Source organism: Doryrhamphus excisus, linkage group LG2, assembly GCF_037039965.1.
Source record: "Doryrhamphus excisus strain RoL-2023G ecotype Guam linkage group LG2, RoL_Dexc_Guam_v1.1, whole genome shotgun sequence".
Classification (NCBI taxonomy): domain Eukaryota; kingdom Metazoa; phylum Chordata; class Actinopteri; order Syngnathiformes; family Syngnathidae; genus Doryrhamphus; species Doryrhamphus excisus.
The window spans coordinates 9,714,272-9,738,889 of record NC_136358.1 but is presented as its reverse complement, the minus strand read 5'-3'; the positions used below and the strand labels follow the sequence as shown (position 1 = coordinate 9,738,889).

Sequence of the window (24,618 nt, the reverse complement as noted above, 5' to 3'; positions counted from 1 at the left end):
ATCTTGTTATTTTGACTTTTTAATCTCGTTATTTCAACTTTTTATCTTGTTATGACTTTTTATCATGTTATGACTTTTTATCTCGTTATGACTTTCTTATCTCAAAATTACGACTTTTTATCTCGTAATTTTGACTTTTTATCTCGTTATTTTGACTTTTTATCTAAAAATTTTGACTTTATCTAAAATTTTTTACTTTCTTGTAATGTAAAATTTTTCATCTTGTTAATTTGACTTTTTATCTCGTTATTTCGACTTTTTATCTCATTTCGACTTTTTATCTCATTATTGACTTTGTATCTCATAATTTTCATTCATTGTGAAGCAGAATTCACCAAGCGTTGGATTGTTCACCCACTAATAGGGAATGTGAGCTGGGATTAGACCGTCGTGAGACAGGTTAGTTTTACCCTACTGATGATGTGTCTTTGCAACAGTAATTCTGCTGAGCTTTTTATCTCGTTATTTCGACTTTTTATCTCGTTATTTCGACTTTCTATCTCAGAATTTTTACTTTCTATCTCATAATTTCGACTTACCATTGGGATATTTTTTTTTATCAGTGACGGAAACGGGCTTCCATAAAGAAATGTGCTATTTTTTAGGTTTCATCAAATACTTTTTTAGTAATAGCATTTCTTTCTAATAAATTTCATTTGGGACTAACATTCATTATTTTCTTGGAAAAAAACTACTTCATGTTATTTTGTTTTCACGTCAATATGAAAAAATAGATTTTTTTAATGTCATGTATGTAAATATGAAAACTATTCATTTAACCAGTAAATTCTCATGAGAAGTTGAAATGAGGAATCGTGATGAAAGTTCACAGTGTTTAATGACTTCCTTGGTTGGTGTCATGCAACCCGCTGCAAAAAGCCGTGGTCTCTGCGTGGCTTTGGCACAGTAGGAGTAGATAGAATACAAGCGATGCATGAAGGCCGTAGTCCATGTCAAATAAAGAGGTCAAAAGAAGGAAGGAAGCACTTCAATGGTCATCCAAGTCAGAAAGTAACGGAAGCTGCTATTGCTGATGCTAGGTGCTTCTTTTGGCACTTTTTTTTTTCAAGCCACTTGTCTTTTATTTAAAACTGCGATGTTTCGGTGAACGATATGGCGTCGGTCTTGTCCACGGAGAACCCCCCGTTGACGTACGACTTCTTCTCGCACTCGTCCTCGTCCAGCGTGGCCTCCAGGGCGAAAGGGTTGGTGACGTCCGACGTCAGATCCATCTTCTCCAGTTCTCGCTTGGACAGCTTCTGGACGATGCCGGCGCCGTATGCGTCGCCCAGGACGTTGATCATTGTGCGGAAACGGTCCCTGCCACGAGAACCCCCAAGAGTGTGAACGGTGATAGTGAAAGTGTGTCGGTACCATAGTGGGACTTGTCTTCTTTTTAACAAGCTTCTTGTCTTCATGTTAGCCCTCAAATGATATTACTGCCCTAGATGGTCTTGCACTCTCCATGCACAGTATGCTCTTTCCTTTTCGTTCCCCAAAACTGCATTTTTCCATTTACCAATCATCAAAAAAAATCTGAAAATTCCTGCCACTAGCAGGAATTGCCCTCTACCTGGTCCCGCTTGGTACGGTACGCAAAAAGCATGGCGTCTCCTATCATCTGTACGCAAACGACTACCAGCTGTATTTGCCACTCACAAAAAATGACCATGCCCCCCTGACCCCCCCCCCCCCCCCCCCTCGAGTGCTTAAGGCATGTCAAGGTCTGGTTGGCCCACAACTTCCTAAGGCTCAACTAGGAGAAGATCGAAGTTATCCTCCTCAACTATAAAGGTCCCCACTATAGACTTCAGCGCCCTCATAAACAATATTTGTCCCACAGCCACATTCAAATGGACTCTAGACAAGACTTAAGACCGGGGTAGACCGAGCCTTTTCTGTAGTCGGCCCCAAACTTTAATTTATTGTTACTTATTCAAAATTATTTAAATTATTAGCACAAATTACTGTTTATGCTGTACATTGTTCATATTTGATGTAATCTATTTATTCTCCACATTCTTATTTATTATTACACGGGAGCCAGCCTCGTTATTTTGACTTTTTATCTCATTATTATGACTTTCTTTCTAATAATTTTGACTTTTTTATCTCGTAATTTCAACTTTTTATCTCGTAATTTCACCTTTTATTCTCGTTATTCTCCACATTCTTATTTATTATTACACGGGAGCCAGGCAAACGACATTTCGTTGGCAATTTCACTGCTGTGTTATTGTGCAATGACAATAAAGAACTTTTAATCTCGTAATTTCGCCTTTTTATCTCGTTATTTCGACTCTTATCTCATAATTACAACTTTTTATCTTGTTATTTCAACTTTTTATCTCATAATTTTGACTTTTTATCTAGTTATTTTGACTTTTTATCTCATTATTATGACTTTCTATCTCATAATTATGACTTTTTTATCTCATAATTTCGAATTTTTTATCTCGTAATTTCAACTTTTTATCTTGTAATTTAAAGAAAGTCTATGTCTATGTCTATGTCTATGTCTAAGTCTAAGTCTAAGTCTAAGTCTAAGTCTAAGTCTATGTCTAAGTCTAAGTCTAAGTCTAAGTCTAAGTCTAAGTCTATGTCTATGTCTATGTCTATGTCTATGTCTATGTCTATGTCTAAGCTATGGAACTCTCTCCCCTCCCAAGTAAAAAAGGCCCCCCCACCATCGAAAGCTTTATGTCTCGTCTTAAAACCCACTTTTATTCTCTGGCTTTTAATTCGCCATGAGTCATATGGTCCTGTGTCTGGATTGGATTAGAATTGTAGCTCTGTTAATAGGTTGTTCGAACAAAATACTTCAGTTCGTCCAAAATACTGTCGCATGAATCTTAATGGAACCAGAAGAAGAGATCACATGTCATGCTAGCTACCCGGGTTACCTGTCCAATTCGGAATTTAGGTTCAAATTCTCCTATTTTACAACTACTTCCGACGTCCAAGAATGGAGCTAGAGCGTTTAGTTAGGCTCCTCTGTTACGGAACCCTCTCCGCTACTCAGTCTGGGGGCAGGCCCCCATATCCCTTAAACATCAACTCAAGCGTATTGCGTATTGTTAGAGGGGAGCCCGAAATCTACCAGAAACAGTTCCTTGGACTCCTGGCTTGATCTACCATCGATCCCTCTACTCTGTTTTTATGTCTCAACCGCCCCACTCAGCATGGGTTTTTATTCTTTTAGAATTCTGGTTTGACCCAAAAGACACCATGTGGCAGCCAGACCAGCCACCACCACCTTCCTGTTTTGACATGAGTTGTTTCTGGAATTGTCGTGTTTCTCACTTCAATACCGTAACCGAAAATGGAGCCAAAGAAAGTTGCAAGTGGCGGTATTTTCATGAATAAGGTGAGAAAAACGACTGAATTCAAGAAATAACACATAGCAAAACCGGAAGGTGGTGTCCATGTGCTTGGTCTGGCTGCCAAATGGCGTCTTTGGGAGCAGTCACGTCTTCAATGAAGGTAAAAGCAACTTAAATCTTCATTTATTCCTCATTTCCTAGTTTTATAAACGTGAACGTAGCATGGCAACAAGAATGGCATCTGCCCAAGTTACCACGTTTTTCAGTTTACACAAAAAACATTTCGGGTAAAGTTTTATTTACACAGCATTTTCCTGTTGTGTTATTACGACATTTCTTTGTGTATTTTTAGCACAAAATGTCCGAGGCTTCTAGCAAAAAAGCTAGCATGCTAAGTTAGAAAATGGCGACCGGAAGCAGAATTTGTTTATGATGTCATCAGCGGTTCACACAACTTTCTTCCACCTTTCAATGTCCCATGTTTGGTGCTCTCCTGCTAATTCCCGGCTTCTCTGATGGTGTTATGGGACTGCCCTCTGGACCAGTAACAACCTTCATTGGGGTCCAGGATGGTCCCATGTCTTGACGGACTTCTTCACCCTCCGGCACACATTACTTTCTTTGGCCCTGTGGTGAGTTATTTTGTGGTTGCCCTCAATTTGACTGCGACGCAGCATCGAGTCTCAGTAAAACATGACATAACCTCCCAGGCAATGCTGAGTGCGGCTTTTTCTGTCAAGGCTAGATTTATTTGATGGTCTATGTTTATATTGTATTCTCCTTTTTAGACCTGGGTTTGACTATCCCCACCTACATTCCTGCCGATAGGAAAGGGTACAAGACAAGCACTTACAGCAGCCAATCAACCGCCACGATGAGCGTGACATCACTAGCGGGTAATCCCACGGCGGTCAAGACGATTACCATGGTAACCAGCCCAGCGTTGGGGACCCCTGCAGCGCCGATGCTGGCCACTGTCGCCGTAATGCTAAAAAACAAAGCAATCACAGCACTTTTTGGTCAAAAGGAAAAAAAAATCACACGCATTGAAGACTTTTTAGCTCATCGTAAAATGATGAAGCCACTTCATCACATCACCAAGGGATTTTAGCGGAAGAGCTTAGCTTCTTTTTACACTTGCACCACCATCAGGATCATGTTAGCTTCGTTTTACACATGTGTCAGTAAATTATGTCAAAAGAGTGAAATGTTGTCGTCATGTTTTATTAAACCGCTTATCCTCACAAGGGTCACTGGGGTGCTGGAGCCTATCCCAGCTGTCTTCGGGCGAGAGACGGGGTACACCCTGGACTGGTGGCCAGCCAATCACAGGGCACATATAGACATATATATATATATATAGACAAACAACCATTCACACTCACATTCATACCTATGGACAATTTGGAGTGGCCAATTAACCTAGCATGTTTTTGGAATGTGGGGGAAACCGGAGTACCCGGAGAAAACCCACGCATGCACGGGGAGAACATGCACACTCCACACAGAGATGGCCGAGGGTGGAATTGAACTCTGGTCTCCGAGCTGTGAGGTCTGCGCGCTAACCACTCGATCGCTGTGCGGTCCCCCACATAGAACAGTAGTTCCCAAACCTTTTACAGTCAGATTCCCCTTCAGACCTTTGACAGCATCAACCTTATTATGTTCATCAATCTGAAATATTGAAGGTAATCCATTGGTTCGTTCTTGTTCTAGTCATAGCTGGTGAAAGATGTGTATTTAGCATGGTGACATGGGGATAAAGCTTACCATGAGCACTGATAAATACAGTGGTATGAAACTTTGGTATGAGGATAGTATGAAAGGTTTGGAGAAACTGGTTGTTGGGATCATCCATTCCAGGTAAATATATGGTAATGGTAATGGTTTTATTTCATTTGAACATGCATCAGATTACAATTGAGTGCATCACATAATCAGTTCACAGTTCCACATGTCCAAAAGGAGTAGGAAGAAGCAAAGCTTATTAAATCCTACCCCTCCATCTGGTACTTTTACAATCAGTAACTGTTACATTTGATCACTTCCTGCTTTCCTAATATAATTTAAGTTTTTTTTTATTTTATTTTATTTTTTGTCACATACCATAGTAAGTGTCAATATAGTGATATATATAGCACATCATGACTGGTTCAAGACTCTTCATCCTTGTATTTAGCAAACATCAACTGCTTGTATTGTTTCTTGAATTGGCTCATCGTTGTGCATTGTTTGAGGTCCTTACTCAATCCATTCCATAGTTTGATTCCACATACTGAAATGCTATGGCTTTTTAACGTAGTCCTAGCATATAAGTGTTTCAAATTTAGTTCTTCCCTGAGATCATATTTCTCATCTCTTGTAGAGAAGTATTGGATGATATTTTTAGGTCATTGGTTATTTTTAGCCTTGTGCATTATTTTAGCTGTTTGAAGATGAACTATATCAGCAAGTTTAAGTATTTGTGATTTTAGAAATAAGAAGTTAGTATGTTCTCTGTAGGCGGCATTAGGAATTATCCTTACTGACATTTTTAGAAATACATTTAGCGAGTGAAGATTGCTTTTATAGTTTTAATAATAGTTATTATATTTATATTATGTTATTATTATTATATATTCCTATATTATATATATATATTATACAAATTTCCCCACTGAGGGACGAATAAAGGCATATCTTAATCTTATATATATATTATTAGAATATTATATATTAATAATATTTTGTTATAATAATCTGCTGATACTGACTGGAAATCCATGCCAGCTTAAACTTGAAGATTTCCAGTACCTGCACTGGCCACACAGCCCCACAGCCTGATGGAACCACTACCAAATGTTACTGTGGGTAGCAAGTGTTTGTCTTGGAATGCTACGTTCTTCCTCCGCCATCTGCATACCGCATACTCAAGGGTGTCCAAACCTTTTCATATTTACATGCGACCCTGAATGCAGAGGAAACTTGTGTCCCAGTGATGCACCTGAATGCACCATTTTAGAAAAAGCTGGAGCAGCACTGAAAGCAGTTTGCTTGTTTTGATCCTGCTGGTTGACTATGAAGTGGCCGTGATCTGACTGGAATCTTTCCATGGTGTCCCAACTCTAAAAGAACCATGACTCCCTTTTTAATGGTATCTGAAATACAACAATCCATCCAACCATAAATAAACCCTTGTTGTGGAGTGAATCGCCATCACGGTGCCAGGTTGTCGCCGTGCGGGGATGAATTGGAACACCAATAGAAATTACATCTTCAAGATGAAACACTCTTAATGTACAAAGTCATCATCTGCGATTTTTTTGGTTCGATGTCGCCCTACAGCTCCCTTGTCACGTTGCCCTAGCCATCAGCAGATCATGTTTACGTTCTTCTTCTTACGCTTACCTGATGGTAACGATCTGCCCCACGTCCAACGCATAGTCGTTGAGTTGCGCGATGAAGATGGCGGCCACGGCCTCGTAGAGCGCCGTGCCGTCCATGTTGATGGTGGCGCCCACTGGTAGCACAAAGCGTGTGATGCGCTTGTCCACACGGTTGTTCTCCTCGGCGCAGCGGAACGTGACAGGCAAGGTGGCCGAGCTGGAACAACACAAAAAGGGAAATGACATTCTTTCCTTTCTTCCATGGGTTTCTGGCGGACGATAGAGAAGCTCACCTGGAGGAGATCATGAGTGCCGTCACCAGAGCCTGAGCCATGCCCAGCGTGAACGTGTACGGGTTCTTCCTCACGATGACGAAGAAGATCAGCGGCAGGCAGATGAGAGCATGGATGGCGAGGCTACGCAAAGACACATACTCCATGTTTACTATATTATACTGTACATGACTGTAGTACACTGTACATCCTGAATACTCCATGTTTACCACATTATACGTGGCTATAGTATACTGTACATCCTGAATACTCTAGGTCAGGGGTTCCCAAACTTTACCAACTCAGGGCCCACTTAAAAATCTAAAAAATGTCTGCGGCCCACCTTTGTCCTATTTCATTTGAACATGCATCAGATTACAATTGAGTGCATCACATCATCAGTTCACAGTTCCACATGTCCAAAAGGAGTAGGAAGAAGCAAAGCTTATTAAATCCTACATATATATTATATATAATATATAATATAATATTATATATATTATAGTATTAGTTATTATTAATATTATTAATAACAATTATATATTAATATATGTATAGTAATTGATACTAATAATATAATAACAACAATAATAAAATTATTATTATTAAAATTATTATTATTATTATTAAGATTCAGGATTGAAATGAAAGTAGGGGGATAAAGGAAGCCCAAACTTTTAATCTGTTGTGTACACACAAGACAGAATTAATTCTCATATTTTTCATAACTGCATTCAAGATTGGCATGATGACCAGAGAGCTACGTTCTAATCATAAACTGTATAAGGTTCAAAAAATATTGTGACAGGTCAATAACACTCAATAGGTTATTACTTAGGCCTATACATATTTTTTTAATTGTGCAATAAATATTTTACAATAAAAATGATTTAAAAAATAATATTTGCAAAAATGAATCATATTTTTAATGACCTCTCATGGCCCACCTGCAGTACCACCACGGCCCACCAGGGAATCACTTTGGGCCCACACTTTGGGAATCACTGCTCCAGGTTTACCATATTATACTGTATAACGGCACCATTGCCATCATGCGTCATTCACCACATACGCCAACTGGTGGGACAGTTACATTAAACACATCAGCGGGCTAATCCAGGCATCTTACTTGTTATCCACCAGCATTCCTTCTCTACATCTATTTGCGGTATCTCCTCCTCATCCTCCTTGAGAAAAAATTAACAGTAAAAAAAAATGCTCTAACCAGATTTTAACAACCAACTTCATATGAATCCTTGGTTTTAGTTGTTGTTAATTACAAGTTGTCTAATGGAACCACCGGCTCCACAGGTGTGGGCAATGCCAGGGCTGGCCCCCCAAGATCATGCCCTCAAAGCCCAAAAAGCAGACCACCCCCAAGGAGGGGGTCCCACATGCCCTCTCCGCAACAACACCCAACCGAGCGGGGCCAGCCAGCACAACACCGGCCAGAGCAAGCCATGGGCTTTAGGGGCCTCGAGGAGGTTCTGGCAACATTTAACATTGGAAGAACAAAAACCTATAATCAGAAAATAGTGCCGATGTTAGCAAAAAAAATACAATACAAATAAAGTTTAAAGTATACCATTTAATTCCTGCAAAATCTGGCCTTTTTTTGTCGTTATTGTCCAACTTGTAGCACTTGGTTAGTGTGTAGCGTGGTCATCTTCCTTGAAAGCAACCCTTGACCCGTCCTGATAATACACCTTCTTAGATTTACCGCTATGACATTAGCCTCCATTATCACACTTGCAGCTCCAGCAGTTTTCCCCGGCCCTGCTAGTGCTTCACCGTGTGACCGCATGGGAGAATTGGACACATGAATCAACGTCCAGCACTTCTTACCCGCTCAGCACCGTCACCATATAAAGTCCCATCTTGCGGAAGATCTCCCAGTCTTCCACCTCAATGATCTTGGCCGCGATTAGGAACAGGATTCCTATCGGCATGTAGCTGGAATACAAACAAAGCGCATGGTTGCTACCTTACCTTTATTCTACGCTACTTCTTATTGTAATATTATGAAGACATGATGATTTTATTACCACGGTATTCTTTTAAAATCACCACTTTTTCATTAAAAATTTCCCAACATTCTGTCTTTTTAGTCAACATTTTTAACATTTAAAAGTAATTATAAAATGGCCACTGCTCTGGCATAAAATGACCTGTTTTGTCATGCAAAATCGTGGCGGAACCTTGGTTAGCATCACGATTTCCTTTCAGAAGGTTTGACTCCAATCAAAACAGACTCTAACTAAATCCATTTTTCCCATAAGAAATCATGTCAATCCAATCAATCCCTTCCAGGAAGGCTAAAATAGGGAATCACCAAATATTTTTTTATAGCTGGACAACTACAGCTTGACATGCACAAATGAAATGGAAATGTACATAGTTGTGGCAGCCACCACCACCACCTTCCTGTTTTGACATGAGTTGTTTCTTGAATTCAGTGTTGTTTCTCACCGCAACCCACAATGGTGCCAAAGAAAGCTGCCAGTGGCAGATTTTTCAAAAAGAAAGTGAGAAACACGACTTAACATTCATGAAATAACTCATAGCAAAACAGGAAGGTGGCGGTGGTTGATCTGGCTACCACATGGTGTCTTTTGACGACACGTCACGTCTTTAATGAAGGCAAAAGTAACTTTAAATCTTCATTTATTCCTCATTTATATGCATTTACCATTGTTTTATGTATGTCAAACTACAATTACAAAACTATAAAAACATGTTTTTATAGATGGGTGACATGACATGCCATTTCCTGCTGTCATTTGTCCACTAGCTAATAGGATGCTACATACAGTGAAGAAAATAAGTATTTGAACACCCTGCTATTTTGCTATTTCTCCCACTTAGAAATCATGGAGGGGTCTGAAATTTTCATCGTAGGTGCATGTCCACTGTGAGAGAGATAAACTAAAAAGAAAAATCCAGAAATCACAATGCATGATTTTTTAACAATTTATTTGTGTGATACAGCTGCTAATAAGTATTTGAACACCTGAGAAAATGAATGTTAATATTTGGTACAGTAGCCTTTGTTTGCTATTACAGAGGTCAAACGTTTCCTGTAGTTTTTCACCAGGTTTGCACACACTGCAGGAGGGATCTTGGCCCACTCCTCCACACAGATCTTCTCTAGATCAGTCAGGTTTCTGGGCTGTCGCTGAGAAACACGGAGTTTGAGCTCCCTCCAAAGATTTTCGATTGGGTTCAGGTCTGGAGACTGGCTGGGCCATGCTAGAACCTTGATATGCTTCTTACGGAGCCACTCCTTGGTTTTCCTGGCTGTGTGCTTCGGGTCGTTGTCGTGTTGGAAGACCCAGCCACGACCCATCTTCAATGCTCTGACAGAGGGAAGGAGGTTGTTCCCCAAAATCTCACAATACACGGCCCCAGTCATCCTCTCTTTAATGCAGTGCACTCGTCCTGTCCCATGTGCAGAAAAACACCCCCAAAGCATGATGCTACCACCCCCATGCTTCACAGTAGGGATGGTGTTCTTCGGATTGTACTCTTCATTCTTCTTCCTCCAAACACGCTTATTGGAATTATGACCAAAAAGTTCTATTTTGGTCTCATCTGACCATAAAACTTTCTCCCATGACTCCTCTGTATCATCCAAATGGTCATATGCAAACTTAAGACGGGCCTTGACATGTGCTGGTTTAAGCAGGGGAACCTTTCGTGCCATGCATGATTTCACATCATGACGTCTTAGTGTATTACCTACAGTAACCTTGGAAACGGTGGTCCCAGCTCTTTTCAGGTCATTGACCAAGTCCTGTCGTGTAGTTCTGGGCTGATTCCTCACCTTTCTTAGAATCATTGAGACCCCACGAGGTGATATCTTGCATGGGGCTCCACTCCGATTGAGATTGACCGTCATGTTTAGCTTCTTCCATTTTCTAATGATAGCTCCAACAGTGGACCTTTTTTCACCAAGCTGCTTGGTAATTGCTCCGTAGCCCTTTCCAGCCTTGTGGAGGTGTACAATTTTGTCTCTGGTGTCTTTGGACAGCTCTTTGGTCTTCGCCATGTTACAAGTTAAAGTCTTACTGATTGTATGGGGTGGACAGGTGTCTTTATGCAGCTAACGACCTCAAACAGGTGCATCTGATTCAGGATGATACATGGAGTGCAGGTGGACTTCTAATGGGCAGACTAACAGGTCTTTCAGGGTCAGAATTCTAGATGATACACAGGTGTTCAAATACTTATTTGCAGCTGTATCACACAAATAAATTGTTAAAAAATCATGCATTGTGATTTCTGGATTTTTCTTTTTAGTTTATCTCTCTCACAGTGGACATGCACCTACGATGAAAATTTCAGACCCCTCCATGATTTCTAAGTGGGAGAAATAGCAAAATAGCAGGGTGTTCAAATACTTATTTTCTTCACTGTATTAGGAATTTACAGTAGATGGATGCCTGCAGTGTATTAATAACACAATAAGACGGCAGCCATATTGTACGCAAGCTGGAGAATGCACACAAACCAAGACGTAAATTTGTGGCGTCAATTAGTTACATAAGACAAAAAAAAACACGCTAACTGGGGCAGATGCTAACTGAGGTGCCACTGTACAGTTTATATTTTCTTCTTGGAAATTTCTGCCTTATTATCCCACAACATCCCATCTTTATCCTCCTAACAAGTATTAGGGCCACATTGAGAAAAGATCACAATCTGAGATTTCAGATTAAAGTCGTAAATCTACAAGAAAAAACTCTAATATTAGAATGGTTTCATTTATGACTTTATTCTCGAAATCTCAGATTATTTTAATACTCCATCGTTAACAGGCAGTGCATGAGACAGCTATATCACCTTTGACCTTGGGCACAGGCCATAACTTTTTTATGACTTTTTTTTCTCAAAAATGTGACTTTATCCTTTTTTGTAAATTTCCAATTTTTTTCTCGTGAATTTACATCTTTATTCTCATAATTTACAACTTTTTTCTCATGAATTTACTTATTGTTTTCTTATGAATTGATTCCCTTAAATTCCCTTAAAATGACTTTTTCTCTTGGAAATGTACCTCAAAGTTTTACCTCATAAATGTACTACTTCTCAGGCTATTACGATTTTTTTCTTTTTTCTCATAAATTTACAGTTTCATTCTTGTAAATGTATGACTTTTTTTGGTAAATGTACACGTTTCTTGTATGACTGTATGACTGAATGTATGACTTCTCACAATTTCATCCAAATTGCAAACTCAATGTCATTTCATTTCTCTTTTAAAACACATTAAACTATTTATTAGAAATCCCCCAGTTTTTGAATGTTTGATGCGAGCTGCAAGTTGTCCTACTATTTTGTCATTGTCATTTTTTGTCATTGAACGCTCCGCTGCATCATTCTCCGATGCCCAGAGGGCTGTATGGATGTATTTGGATGTATTTCCCCCTTTTTCTTTCACCTCATACTTGCTCCCGAATGCTAATACTATGTGGGAATGTATAAAGGTAAGATTTGATGACTTTGAGTGCTAATGTGCATCATTGTGGTAGCTCCATGCTAAATGCCCTTATATTAATATTTTGAACATTCAAAAAATAATTCTCATACATTTTTCTCATTTATTTTCATGAATATACGACTTATTCTTTAAATTTACAAGTTTTTTCTGGTAAATTTATGACTATTCTCTCAATATTACAACTTCTTTTCTCATAAATGTACTACTTTTTACCTGTAACTTTTTGTGAATTTTTGTCTTGTAAATTTATTATTACTATTATTAGCTACATGCTAATTATATGTAGCTCAGATTATTGTTTTTTTTTCAATGTGGTCCCAAGACTAAAAATAAAGTTTACAATAAAAAAAGTCTCCTCCTACACACCTGAACCCAATTAGCTTGGTACTACATAGCAGATACATACATCTCTGATTATTTTTGTAAAGTGGCTCTATTATTCATATTTTCGTAATCCTTCAACATTGTTCTTGAAAGCAAATAAAACTTGACTTTTCTGGCAACATTCCGACTTGATTGGTGCGATAAGTAAGAAGATAGCCTACCACATGATGATGTGGACCAGTTTCATGGTTGCATCGTTGAGGGCGTCAAAGAACTCCAGAAGGATGCGTCCTTTTTTGCCCATTTTGCCAATGACCAAGCCGAACGCCACGCAAAACACAATCAGGCCCAAAACGTTGATTCCGTCCGAGTACGTCCCGATGATTTTGTAGTCTTGGGTGATGTTCTGCCCACAAAGAGAAACAGTTACATTTCCAGATGTTCTTTTGTAAATGACTGGTTGTTTGGATGGTTGTTTGGATCAGTCATTTCAGGTAAATATAGCATATAGCGGACCAACACAGTGATAAATGAGAAGTCTGCTTTATTAAATATTAGAAGAATAAATCCGTACATTGATGAGAAAAGAGATAAAAATATTACAAAAATAAAGTAGTGTATTCATGAAGATAAGTCGTAATAGCACAAGAATAAAGTTGTTTTGAAAATAGTCGGAAATTTACAAGAATAAAGTCATACAGAAAAAAAGCCACCATACTACGAGAATATTATTGTGTTACTTTATAAGAATAAAGTCATAGATAAAAAAAAGTAGGCAGCACGGCGGTCTAGTAGTTAGTGCGCAGACCTCACAGCTAGGAGACCAGGGTTCAATTCCACCATCGGGCATCTCTGTGTGGAGTTTGCATGTTCTCCCCGTGCATGCGTGGGTTTTCTCCGGGTACTCCGGTTTCCTCCCACATTCCAAAAACATGCTAGGTTAATTGGCGACTCCAAATTGTCCATAGGTATGAATGTGAGTGTGAATGGTTGTTTGTCTATATGTGCCCTGTGATTGGCTGGCCACCAGTCCAGGGTGTACCCCACCTCTCGCCTATCGCCCGAAGACAGCTGGGATAGGCTCCAGCACCCCCCGCGACCCTCGTGAGGAAAAAGCGGTAGAAAATGAATGAATGAATAAAAAAAAGTCATATTACCAGAATAAAGTCATAGATTCACAATAAAAAGCGGTAATATTATGAGAATAAAGTCGTAAATTTACACTAACAAATTAAAAGAGGAAAATAGTCATAATATTACAAGAGCTTCTCCGTGAATCACCACCTTATTGTGGTGGAGGGGTTTGAGTGCCCGAGTGATCCTCGGATCCTATGTTGCCTGGTAGGGTCTCCCAAGGCAAACAGGTCCTAGGTGACGGGACAGACTCAGACTCAGTGACTCTTATGGAGACTGCAAAGAGGAGAGACCGCACCTCGCCCGGACGCGGAATACTGGGGCCTCTCACCCTGGAGCCAGGCCCGAGGGAGGGGCTCGCAGGCGAGCGCCTGGTGTTCGGGCTTTCACCAGTGGGGCCCGGCTGAGCCCAGCCTGAAGAAATCACATGAGATCTCCCCCTCATAGGCCCACCACCGCAGGTCAAGCATAAGGGTCTGGTGCATTATGTTTTGGGTGGTGGTCGAAGGCGTGTGCCTGGGCGGCCAAATCTGGTTTTTGGGACATGGAATGTCACTTCTCTGGTCGGGAAAGAGCCTGAACTTGTGCCACAGGTTGAGACATTCCTACTTGATATAGTCGGACTCACATCGACCCACAGTTTGGGTTCTGGAACCAAACTCCTCCAGAGGGGCTGGACCTTGTTTTACTCTGGAGTTGCTGCAGTGGAGCTATTAAGCCGGGGGGTCTATAAATAAGCCCACACCAGCTCGCCGCCTCTGTGTTGGGAGTCATTGCTGGGGCAGCTGATCTTGGCTGCAAGATCTGGTCAATGCCAGTTGTGGCGGCAGGCCCTGACCTCGATGGTGGACATCAGAGGTCAGGGCCGCTGACCTATCCTATCAAACATGGATGGCTTGTGGGACTCCTAAAGCAGCTGACAGGTACCAACACGCCAAGCGGCACACGTCTTCGGCGGTGGTCAAGGCAAAAACTTGGATGTGGGAGGAATTCGGTGAGGCCATGGGGCACGATTCGAAAAGAGGTCCTGGCAAACCGTCCGGCGCCTCAGAAAAGGGAGTAGTTCCCGGGTTTACAGTGTGTACAGGGGCCTGCTGACCTCAACTGGGGATGTAGTCGGACGGTGGAAGGAATACTTTGAGGCCCTTCTCAATCCCACTGACATACCTTCCATAGAGGAAGCAGAGTCAGAAACAGTACCTTTGGGTTGGCAGACCGGGGTGGTGGTCCCCCTCTTAAGAAGGGTGATCACACTTCGCAGCCTCCCTGAGAAAGTCGACTAACTTCAATGAGTAATACTTAAGTCTTTTATGAACAAACAACTTTTATTGCGCCATACTAAAATTTTATTCTTGAAGTGTAATTTCAAATAAATTGTGTTTGTTTCTTTCAGCTTTTTTATCCAGCTAATATCCTAACCGCATGACAGACACCCACCTCCATGGTGGCCATGACGCTTGTCACCAGAGGAGGAGTCGGCATGGTTGGGGACAAAAACTTTGCTGGCTCCAACTCCTTGCGCTTGGTCTTGTACTGGAGTGAAAAACAAACATTAGCATTAGCATTAGTATTAGCATTAGCATAGCTTTCAGGTTTAGAGTTAGTGCTCACCTGTTGAAAACAAGCCTGCACCAAATTTTCGGGGAACATGTTTCTGTTTATGGGAAATAAAAACAAAGTTAGCTTCTTTTTACTTGGTTAAAATGTTGAAGTGGGATTTAAAAGTATTTTTTAATTATTACACTCAAGTGACTGTTACGAAAAGAAAAAATTAATCACACTGATATAAAAAATGGCCACACATTATTTCTTCTGGTGGGAAAATTCAGAGGGTAAAAAAAGTAATACATTAAAAAATATATTTTTTTAAAAGTACTAGAAAAAGCATGTTATTAAGCTACCTTATAGCACAATAATTATTGCAATATCATATCATATAAAGTTCATTCATTAATCATTATTTTTGTATTTTCACTTTTGCATGTTTTATTACAAAAAGTAAATTATTACTATTATTATAAATACAGCCCTATAAAATAATTGTTGAAATATCATATTCATTCATTCATTTTTAATGAATATTTTTTTACAGTTTATATTATATTTTTAATACAAAAAGTTAATTATTTTTTCCTTTTTGGTATAAGCCTCTACAATAATTATAAATAATTAAGGATGTCTGATAATTATCAGTACCAATAATTATTGGCCAAATATGAGCAGAAAAATTTTATATTGTTTATTTCCCAGTGATGAAAAACAATAATTTAAAAATGCTGCATAAAATACACATCACCACAGGATATATGTATGTCATGTTACACATATCGGTATCGGCTGATATCAGTATTGGAAATTGAGACTCGGACAATATCGACATATTGGTTTTTGTCAAAAAAGCCAATATCGGACATCCATAATAATTATTTTCTTATATTTTAACTGTGACCAAAGCTCCAGCAAAATAGATATTTTTTTCAGATTTATCATACTAAATGAAATAATTTTGAAACGATTTTTTAAAAAATGTTAGTAGTTAGTTAGAATTTAATTTACTGTAATACAACATAAAGTATTTTATTCTTGACCATTGACAAACTATAAAATACATAAATCTAAAAATATACATGTGTGATAATGTTTTTTTATCATAAAAACAGAAACATGTGTAAATAAATATACAGTGGTATGAAAAGGTTTGGGCATCCCTGATCATTTTCCTGATGTTCCTTTCTAAAGGTTGTTGGGATCAGCCATTCCAGGTAAATATATCATACAGCAGACCAACATAGTGATAGATGAGAAGTCAAGTGAAATTTATAGCATTTACAGAAAGTCTGCAATCATTATTTCAACAAAAGTAGGCGGGGGCATAAATTTGATGAAGGATGAAGAGGAGAGGACCAAGCACCGAACCTTGGGGAACACCTTGAGGTAAAGGGGCGATGAGGTAAAGGTACAATGTTGCTACTCTTCAGAGAAGATGCAACAGAGAAAATGACTTTTGTATACAGGTCAAGGATCAATGACCTTACCAAACAAATGTTGTTTTCCAATAAATATTTTTTAGGTATAGTTTTTATAGGTATTCGATCAATAAAACAACAAGGGTGCCCCAAATTATCCAACTTTTGTTGAAATAACTATTGCAGAATTTCTGTAAATCCTATAAACTTCATTTCACTTCTATCTATCTTTGACTGTTTTGGTCTGCTATATGATATATTTACCTGGTATGGCTGATCCCAACAACCAGTTATTTATAAAGGAACATTTTGAAAATGATCAGGGGTGCCCAGACCTTTTCACACCACTGTATATGTGTATGTAATAAAGATAATGTATAGCATTTTGATGTACATATAGCGGTATATATAAATGCTCTAAATGAGATATTGTTGGACATTAAAGCTGTTGACCTGAGGAGGTCCAGGAGTGTGTCGACGGTGGTGACGTTGGGCGTGGTTCCGGCTCGGTCTATGTGCTGGGCTGTTTGAGACACTCCCGGTTTGATAGTCATCACCAGGATAATTCCTGCGGGGATAAAAGCATTTATATCACTGCTGTGGCTTTGAAGAAAGCGTCCAGTTTAACCCAGGAACAGACTAATATTTGTCGCCTCACCAAGAATGACGGCAATGATGGTTGTTGAGAAGTAATAAATGACCGCTCGTAGTCCTATCTTGCCTGATACCTCAGAGTCCAAGGCTGCTACACCTGTACACAACAACAGGATGTAACGGAGCGTTTGCATGTAGCTAAAACAGCTTACCTGTTATCATGCTGGAGATAATCAACGGCAGGATGACCAGCTTTAGCATCCGCATCAAAATCTCCCCTGGGAAGCCGAAGTACTGCTTGTGAAGATGCGACAGTGTGGCGTACTCTCTGACCGCCACGCCCAGACTGATCCCTGCAACATAGTTAGCATCAGCATTAGCCACATGCTTACAGCGCCACGGACAGTGGAACCTCGGTTAGGATAGTGTTCAATATGGGGCAGCCATTTTAGACTGATGTTTCAAGGCACACAGATAATTGTGTTCTATGGCTACATACACATGGAATCAGCACACTCCCCTGAGATCAATAGTTCCGGGGGTGAATTATGTACTAGCAACCAAGTACAACACAAGCCTCCCCACCCCAGAATTCACCCGTAGTAAAAATTGTCCATTTGTATGGTGACAACCACTCGGCCCCGCCGTGTGCGTACCGATTAAGGCAAGGGGGTGTGGGAGCGGCGAAAGGGGCAAGATCGTATACGAGGGCATGCTCAGCACCACAGAAGGCACACTATCAAACTCTCAGCAACATGACTCCACCACTCCAAAGCGAACTGCACGCCCCGGTCAGATGAGAGGTCCGATGGGGTTCCAAAGCGCGCCACGTGCTGATGAAAGCACGGGCCACTTCTGCGGTCAGGGAGAAAGCAGGGTCGCCTCAAGTCAGGGGGTCGTCCTGTCTACCATAGTGAGCAGGTGTGTGAAGCCATGGGAAAAGGGGAGTGGGCCCACTAGGTCAACATTTACATCAGGGGTCTCAAACATGCGGCCCGCGGGCCAAATGTGGCCCGCACGACACTAGTTTGAGGCCACCGCCTTGATATGAAAGTTTAATGTTAGTGCGGCCCGCGCAAGTTTGATATGGATGCTGTATGGTATCATGTACCCAGAAAAAATTATTACGTTTGATTAATTTTCATATTAAAGGTTAAATAACTGTTAATAGTTATCCTCCCTATCTGTGTGGAAGTGGTAAGTTTTTGGCTATTTAAGTTTAAAGGAAATAACTTGAAGGCTTCCGTTTAGGTCGCTAGCTCTCTAGTTTGAGAGTTAGCATGTGTCTCAAGACCCTGCAGTTGCGCAATATGTTGTAAATAAAAAAAGTATAAATGTGACTATAGTCGTGTTTTGTCATGTCTACAGGGCTCTAATAATGCTTTGTTCATTTTAATCTGAAAAAATAATTTGTCTACCTTTGTCTTTGTTTTTATTATTTGCCGTTTTATTATTATTATTATTATATTTATTTATTACTGATTGATTGATTTTCTTTATTCTTGATTTGTTTATTTATTTTTCATCTTATTTTGTGCAGAACAATAAAAATTAAGATATTTGAGAACAGTGGAATGTTTTATCAGAGCTTTTATTGTAGAAAATCGGAACCAAAGCACTGAAAAAGTTTGTATATTTTTCTGTTTTTAATAAATGCGTTTTTTTGGGGGGGGGAACCTGATGCGGCCCAGCCTTGCCCAGACCCTAGCTCCAGAACCTTCTCTCTGGGATGATGAAATGCTCCAGCGGCGCCCTCATGTGGCGGTGTATCTTGCCACGCTGTGTGAACTGGATCAAGCCAGCACATCTTTCTTTCCTTTTGTGCCACCAACCTCACAGAAGCCTTCCTGCCAGGGTGCAAGAGTCCATGTTGAGCATCAAATACGGCACATCACCAAACTGCCGGGACCAACGGACGGGGTAGACCGGTGGAGAAGTCGCACCACAGCCTGGCCCCTGAGGTGCCAATTGGCACTTTGGCCAGGTGCAGGCCAACATCCGGTTGCTTGAGAGCGTGCACCCCTTCATCAGTAGCTTGTTCCTCCGCCATCTGCGGGTAATCCAAGTCCAGCTGCACTGTGCCCACAACCGCTCTGGACAGTCTGCCACCACGTTCGACTTGCCCGATAAGTGTCGTATGTCCGTATTATCACATACTACAGTATTAATTGGCCCTGTACCCTAGAAACCGCCCATGAATGATACGGGAAAAGACCGAAATGATACTGTGTCAAAGCCCAGGGCAGTGATCCTGATAAAATATAGAGTTTAACCATGTCCAGTATCAGCCCCCGTAGCTGTCCACTCAGAGCGCGCTGCTCTGGTATCGTGCCCGTGAAACAACCAATCAGAGAACAGCGCACGAGCGTGAACACACAGTTTACACTGTTTAGATATAATACATGTAATAAACTGAAAATTTTCTGGAAACAAAATAGTCTTTTGATTAAATAGTACGTGATAATAAGCTCATGATTAAATCATCACATGGTTTGTCTGGTATCAGGCCAGGTATCATGCCCCCAAGTGTCAGTATCACTGATACTGGCACGAATATACTTATAACCTATAAGTATATTCGGAAATAAAAGACAGTTGCCTCTTTAGCCTTGCAGAAGACAAGCGGTTTGTGGTCGACGTAAGCCGTAAACGCACAACCTTCAAGCAGGAAACGGAAGTGCCGAATCGCCAGCCACAGCTCACGGTGGAAAGCGCTATACTCCCGTGGGACCAGTTATAGTAGAAGAAAGCGAGCGGCCACCAGGCGTCAACCACCCACTGTTCATAGGGGCCACTGGGGCTGTGGGGTTTGGGTGTGCCAATAAAGTCGTTTGGCTTAGGGCGGACTTGGTCGCCTTTTGACAGCAGCGGCGCAGAACCGTCCACATTGATAAGGTACCCCAAGAACTGATGTCCACCAATAATCTGTGTGCGCAGGAAAAATCTGCACCAGTTCCATAGGTCAGGGTATCATGCCCGCCCCCCCGCGATGCTATCACAGGAACTACGCTCCTCAGTGAACCCCTGATGAACAATAGCCGGTCTGCGGCCACAGCCGCTCAGCTCAAGTTTGACTTGAGATCGTCGTACTTCTGCTGAGCCAGCAGGTAAGTGATGAAGTTCACCGCACTAGCAACCGTCAAGCCACTCAACACTGCAAGAACATGATATAGAGTGTCGTCGTCTGCCACGTCACAACAAACTGTGCCTCCGCCTGTGCGAACCACGCTGTGGCTGCTGATTCACAGAACTCCGGCAATTTTTGGGCTGCATTGTCAGCCATGTTCGCTGTAGCTCCGAACACTTCGGGACTACTGCTGGGGTCACCAGTGAAACGCCAAAGAACTGGAATCTGAGGCAGGGTGCAAAATTTATTCTCTTATGGAACATAAACTCACACTCGTAAACTCCGTGAGGCACAACAGCACACTAACAGCACTCACCCCTCACCCATCCGGGTGGCAACTACCCCCACATCAATAGTTCCGGGGTGAATTATGTACCAGAAAACTAGCACTACACCCTAACTAACTAACAACTATGCCAACATAAACAACACAAAAAAGCTTATTTTTTTATTTGGAAGTGAACTATGTTTGTGCATGTGGGCGTTTGACTACAATACTTAAACTTACCAGCTCTTATCAAAAACACTGCTGCCACCTTGTGGTTGTTTTCACGCTTTCAAATTGCTCTGAAGTGAAATGCATCAGTGGGGAGTTGCATCTCGTGCAAAAACACTTACAAGACATGTAAATGCGTTGTTTGGGTCGGGCGTTCGGATTTATAAAAACATATAAACTACCGCTCAAAAGTTTGCGATCACTGCCATGAAGTCCAACATCCTGAAGTTGCCGCTTCACTGTTGTACTGACACTGGTGTTTGACGGTACTATTTAGTGCAGTTGCCAGGTGACGACCTGTGAGGCGTCTTCGTCTTAAACTACACACTCTCAGATATCTGTCTTCTTGCACAATTGTGTATCGTTTTTCTGTCCTTGTTAGACCCAGTTTGTGCTGCTCTCTGAAGTGAGTAGTTAACAGCATGGTAAGAGATTTTAGTTTTAGTTTAGATTTTTAGATGGGTTTTCTAATAATCTATTAGCCTTATAAAATGATGAACTTGGATTAGCATACCAGGAGATTGATACAGAGGACTGACAGTTGTTGATAGTAGGCCTCTATGCAAAAATGGAGATCCTTCTTTGAAAATCATCTGATTCATTTTAATTGTTTGTGAAATTGATAAAAATGTTTGTGAAATGAAAAAAATTGTTTGTGAAATGCATGAAAATTTGGGTTTTTCTGGAAAACAAAGAAATTTGCAAGTGATCCCAAACTTTTGAGCGGTAGTGTAAATACGCCTTTGGTATGGAGTGAGTTAAAAACATCCTTCCTTGTCAGCATCGTATTAGCTGGCTAAACAACATGGCAACCGGAACCGGAAGTTAAGTCGCCTGTCTACGTCATCAGCAACTGATGTTCACACAAATCACTTTTTTCTAGTTTTATGACAGTTTTCCATGCATAAAACAACGTGACATATTGAGTGATATGAGTGTTATCTTGCAATGTGCTAGCATGTTAATATTTAAGCTAATTTTTCTCATGACTAAATGCCAGTAGAGACATGGCATGATGTAGGGACATTTATAGGACAGCCTTTATGTTTTTGGTACAGAGTGCTATCTTGCTAATTGCTAGCATGCTAACATTTAAAATGCTACAATCTTTGCAAATTTACTTATGTTTACATGCTAAACTACACATGACATTGAGCCAGAGGTTCATAACATGGGGGCATGCCAATCCAACTTCCAGTAGGAATTAACAACAATTTTCTGACAGTTTCATTGTTGTATCATGACCATTTTTTTGTATCATGAATATGTAAAATATTTTTAGAATTTTCATTCATTTTCATGAATTACATGTTTTTAATAGCTTTCGCGATGTTAGAACTTTTATTTCAAAATGTTAGTTTTAGTATCAGAAAAATAAACGTTTGTTTTCTTATAAATAAATGTTTTTTTCCTTTTTTTTTCCTCAATGTTACAACTTCATTCTTTAATTGTTTTAATTTTATTATCCTAACCGTACAATATTTTTTACATTGTTACAATTTTCTTAATTGTAAATATTATTGTAAATATTAATTAATTCTCGTAATACTTTATTATCGTGAAATTACGACTTCTGGCAATGTTACAACTTCATTTTTGTTAGAATTGTATTCTTTTAAAGTTCTATTTTTTGCACTCTGTTGTAAATACGATTTTACGCTCAGAAAAGACTTAGACTTTTTCTCACAACTTTACATAACGCTAACATTTAATTATTGTAAAATTGTGACTTTTCAGGCAATCTTAACAATTCATTTCAAATTTACAATTTAATTCGAATTTTTTCTGTATTATGACTATTCTTGTATCATTATCATTTTTAAAATAAAAACAAATATATTTTTTTCTTGCAATATTATTATACTATTATTAACATTTTAAAATAATGCACGCCTTTATTTGCAAAATGTTAAACCTTTTATCTGGTAATTAGGGCTGCTAGGACCGATCGGCCACCCATTAGTATCGGCCGATTTGTGTACGAACCATCACAACAACCGATGAACGTGGCGACATGCCAATTGGTGTCTTGATGAGACCCGCGTGGCATGAATGCACGTCTGCTGTGTCACGCCGGGTCGCCAACCTGTATTGAGCCCACAAGGACACTTTGTCCCGTATTGCTTCCGGAATCAACAGTAGTCTGTAGAACCTCCATAAAACCTTCATTTTGTCAGCTCACTCATGAATAATCCGTTTCGGAATCGATCCTGACTTGTAATGTCGCCATTTTTGTACGATTTGACATGAGTTAAGACAAAATTGAAACATTTTTAACATTTAAAAGCATTAAATGGGGTCTAACAATGTAACATTTTATTATATTGAATAAAACGTTACAAATTGACACTCAGTCCTTCAGTCTGGTCACGTCGCCTGGAGGTGTTATGTCTCCGGAACAACTACGTAGCTCTGCTTTAGCTAGCACAGTAACAAACGTCCACACGCTTTGATAGCAATAACAGCTCATTAGCATATTGGTACCTAGCATCACGGATACCACCGTGGCGATCAGGAGCCAGTTCTTCTTCAATAAGCCCTTCAAATTGACGCGTCGTCGCCGCCGCTCGTTGTTGGCCATCACGTCCATGGTGGTCCGACAAAAACAGTAAAGGGCAACCCCACAATTTCGCCCCAATTGTACAAATAAAAAGAGCAAATGAAGGCTTCGGTCGGAATGTCACCGGCAGATGAGTCCCAGGTCTGCTTCAGACGCGACTGGCAATGCTGGGAGGGAGGGAGGGAGGGAGCAAGGGCGAGAGGGAGAGGAGGATAGGAGGGATTGACCGAACGCGCCCCGCCACCGATCCCCTCACAAGGTGTCCTTGTGAGGAGAGGGAATACAGGTACAATTCCCCATGAAATCGAATTCATTCATTAAACTATCAATTCATGTATGATGTTCCTCCATACGGTGAAATAATCCGACATATTTCAAATCAATTCCTTCAGTAATTCACTTGGTCATTAATTTAGCAGCTTCCGAAATGCATAGAAATAAATGAAATATAACACCAATATAAACACATTTACTCAATACAAAAACATTCAAATAAACTACTAAATTATATTTTAAAAATTACATTAAATCCACGATTTATTTGAAACAAATACATTAATGAAATAGAATTTAATCGAATTAAAATTAGTTAAATAAAAAATTATAATCATTACTGCATACAAATTCATTTGCACAAAATAACCAAATTAATCAAATATAATTAAATTTAATTGTTTAGTGTATACTATAATTAAATATTTAAATTTAACAAACTTGAAATTATATTTTAATTAAAATAAATACAATTAATTTAAACAAATTACAAAATGAGATTTATAAGACAACTAAATTTGTATTTAATCGATTTTAAATTACAATTAAATAGATTTAAAATTAAATCATTAAAATTATAATAAAACCATTACTGCATAAAAATTCAATTGTACAACATACAAATTAATCAAATATAACTAAATTGAATTGTACGTTTATACTATATTTAAAATTTAACAAAAT

The 24,618-nt window shown here is 39.8% G+C and overlaps 1 protein-coding gene across 1 annotated transcript; it reads right to left on the bottom strand.

Moving 5' to 3' along the window:
* Nucleotides 1-1,036: 1,036 nt before the first annotated feature.
* On the bottom strand, nucleotides 1,037-23,827 carry slc1a1 (solute carrier family 1 member 1). Its single transcript, XM_058068175.2, has 12 exons — nucleotides 23,586-23,827; nucleotides 17,691-17,831; nucleotides 17,543-17,635; nucleotides 17,338-17,452; nucleotides 15,530-15,572; nucleotides 15,356-15,451; nucleotides 13,006-13,190; nucleotides 8,806-8,913; nucleotides 6,982-7,104; nucleotides 6,711-6,905; nucleotides 4,177-4,311; nucleotides 1,037-1,320 (listed from the first exon to the last, which is right to left on the bottom strand). Exons 1-12 carry the CDS (start codon nucleotides 23,689-23,691, stop codon nucleotides 1,086-1,088), a joined length of 1,575 nt encoding a protein of 524 aa, XP_057924158.1. The 5' UTR covers nucleotides 23,692-23,827; the 3' UTR covers nucleotides 1,037-1,085.
* Nucleotides 23,828-24,618: the final 791 nt, after the last annotated feature.

Coding starts and splice junctions, on each gene's coding strand:
- slc1a1 (XM_058068175.2), bottom strand. CDS start 23,691: ATGGACGTGATGGCCAACAACGAGCGGCGGCGACGACGCGTCAATTTG. Junction 17,832..23,585: donor GGTGGTATCCGTGATGCTAG/GTACCAATATGC, acceptor ACTATGTTGCAG/GGATCAGTCTGGGCGTGGCG. Junction 6,906..6,981: donor GCACTCATGATCTCCTCCAG/GTGAGCTTCTCT, acceptor GTGTTGTTCCAG/CTCGGCCACCTTGCCTGTCA.